The sequence below is a fragment of the Osmia bicornis genome, chromosome 1 (genome assembly GCF_907164935.1).
Source record: "Osmia bicornis bicornis chromosome 1, iOsmBic2.1, whole genome shotgun sequence".
Classification (NCBI taxonomy): Eukaryota; Metazoa; Arthropoda; class Insecta; order Hymenoptera; family Megachilidae; genus Osmia; species Osmia bicornis.
Genome location: NC_060216.1, coordinates 3,232,225 through 3,235,157, shown reverse-complemented (window position 1 = coordinate 3,235,157; position 2,933 = coordinate 3,232,225). Strand labels below are relative to the sequence as shown.

Below are 2,933 nucleotides of genomic sequence, written 5' to 3'. Positions count from 1 at the left end.
TGTACGCTTTAAATAATAATGCTGTAGAAAGCTTTAATAATATAATTCCCAAATTCATCGGAGGAAAAAGGATAAACTTTGGACGAGGAGGATCGTATCAGGGTACAGTCTCCGCTGCTGTCGTCCAATTTAACACTAAAGAGACCTTTAGTAAATTGAGTATGGCAATGAATAAAGAGCCGACAAACATCGTAAGAAAGATGGAAGAACGTCGGAAGCGTGCAGCAGAAATGGCATCTATACATAAAAAAGAAGCGAAAGCATCCTCCTTCAGAAATCCGAAACAATCGTACGACCGGGACTACGGCCCTAGTGCAGCAAAACCAGATATGAAAGACAGTATACTCTTCCGAGTATGAAAGGCACATGGGTATACTCCATGAGTGGCAGACGATGCGGCACACGATCGAAGCGGAAACTCGTGATCAAGCGAAAAGCGAAAAGTGGATAGCTTACAGGAGAAAATTATTAACCGCATCAAATTTCGGCAAGATATGCAAATTACGAAAAGATACACCGTGGGAAAATACTTTGAAGAGTATAATGTATCCGCAAATACCAAATTTACGTTCCCTCGAATACGGAAGAGAGAACGAGGCAAACGCCTTGAGACAATTAGAAGACGAATTAGGAATTCATATTCGATCATGTGGCCTCTTCATCGATGCCGTTGTGCCTTACTTACGTGCAACTCCTGACGGCATCGTAGACGATGATACCATCGTCGAAGTCAAATGTCCGGAATCGGCGAAGGATTTATCGCCTGCTGAAACAATAGAGCAACTTCCTGCAATACGGCGTATTTTCCGGGGTGATGAAATGAACAAAATTCATCACTACTATTATCAAGTGCAAGGACAGTTGCACATAACGAATAGACAATGTGCTCTATTCTGTTTATGGACGCCGAAAGGAATGAAAATTGTCAAAGTACCAAGAAATGATACATTCTGGGCAACAGAGATGGAGGAAAAACTGAAGAAGTTTTATGAAGACTGCATGTTGCCAGAAATCATAGATAGTAGATTCAATTGACACCAGCCGATTAGAGAACCACCGTATATAAAAACAGGAGGAGCATGTACAAGTACACAAGTACAGAGTGACTAATGCACCGGCGAGTGCATTCAGCACATATGGAGAGCTGTCAAACAAGAAAATACAATACAAAGTGACTAATGCACCGACGAGTGCATTCAGCTCATATGGAGAGCTGTCAAAGAAACAACTGCAACCCGAAGTCACTAATGCACCGACGAGTGCATTCAGCTCATATGGAGAGCTGTCAAACAAGAAAATACAATACAAAGTGACTAATGCACCGACGAGTGCATTCAGCTCATATGGAGAGCTGTCAAAGAAACAACTGCAATCCGACGTCACTAATGCACCGACGAGTGCATTCAGCTCATATGGAGAGCTGTCAAACAAGCAATTGCAATCCACAGTCACTAATGCACCGACGAGTGCATTCAGCTCATATGGAGAGCTGTCAAAGAAAAAAGTGCAACCCGATGTCACTAATGCACCGACGAGTGCATTCAGCTCATATGGAGAGCTGTCAAACAAGCAATTGCAATCCAAAGTCACTAATGCACCGACGAGTGCATTCAGCTCATATGAAGAGCTGTCGAGTAATAGAAGTACAAAATAATGTAAGTACGTAAAAGAACGTAACTTAACTCGGTTGTGTATTCTACATAATATCGAAAATATGTTGAATTTGCTACAAACTGCTACACACGATCTGTACAGAAGAATGGTGAAATTCTGATTACTTAAGAAAAGCAGTCCGCAAATAAATCTGTTGCCAGATTAATTAAAATTTTTTTAGACAGATAAGTAAGTATATTCTTTCAGTATAGAATGTGTTATTCTCCTGGATTTTCCCGATTCTCCTGAAAATGTGTGACGCTGGCAGAACGACACAGCTCGAGCGAGTTCTTGAATGCTGGCGAACGTAGAAAAGGACAAACAGCGAAAGAGAAAGAGGTCCGAGAATTAAAGAGCCAGAAAAAAACATTTGAGTGAGACAATATTAATTCAACGATAACTTTTTTATTTTTCATTTTGGCTAAATGAAACTTTTACCAATGTAATTGTAAGGTTCTTCTGATTAAAATAAGACCAAACACGACATAATTTGCATTATATTTACTTATTTATTTAAAACCTAATGCAAATATATAAAGTAACTATAATTCAAATTATGCCGTGTTTGATCTTGTTTTAATCGAAAAATTTCATCAATACGCTAGTGGAAGTTTCATTCAAAAGAAAAATCAGTCATTATAAAGCTACGAAGCGAAAGCGCAGCATAAGTACACAAAAAAAAGGTAATTATTGAGATTAGGTTACACCTCACCGATTTTGATGAAATTTAAATATGTTGTAAAATTAGACATTTTGAATAACTTTTTCCTATACATATAACCGCCGCACAGTGGCGAATTTGCCCGAAATCGTGGCTAAAATTAATATTTTGGTATCTGAGGCAAGTTAATGAAATAATTTACAGTATTATTAAATTGGATGGCATATCTTTTTTTTTACATAGATTGATGTTTTTGAACATTCTACATGAAAAGGTGTTAAATTTGAATATTAGAAAGAAAAAAAAATGTACAATATAATACATATGTACATTAATATACATGAAACAAATAATATTTACAGATAAACATATATATAAATTATTCTAAAATATTCTAAAAAAATATATTCTAAATTCTACTAAATTTAATTCCTGTTCTTCTTCTTCTTTAAATTCATGATTATCAGGAATGTCGAAAAATTGAATAACATCCCGGGGATATCTTTGTCCTTTTTTAGGCCACAGTTTCCTCATACTGGTTATGTATGGATCCGATGACACTAGTAAATTATTATAGATATCTTCCATAGTTTTTACTCTTGAAAATTTTCTGGAATGA

The 2,933-nt window shown here is 36.7% G+C and overlaps 1 protein-coding gene across 1 annotated transcript; it reads left to right on the top strand.

The window, feature by feature from the left end:
- The first annotated feature begins 393 nt into the window (after nucleotides 1-393).
- Nucleotides 394-1,035, top strand: LOC123988021. Its single transcript, XM_046286647.1, has one exon. It carries the CDS (start codon nucleotides 394-396, stop codon nucleotides 1,033-1,035), a length of 642 nt encoding a protein of 213 aa, XP_046142603.1.
- The last annotated feature ends 1,898 nt before the right edge of the window (nucleotides 1,036-2,933 follow it).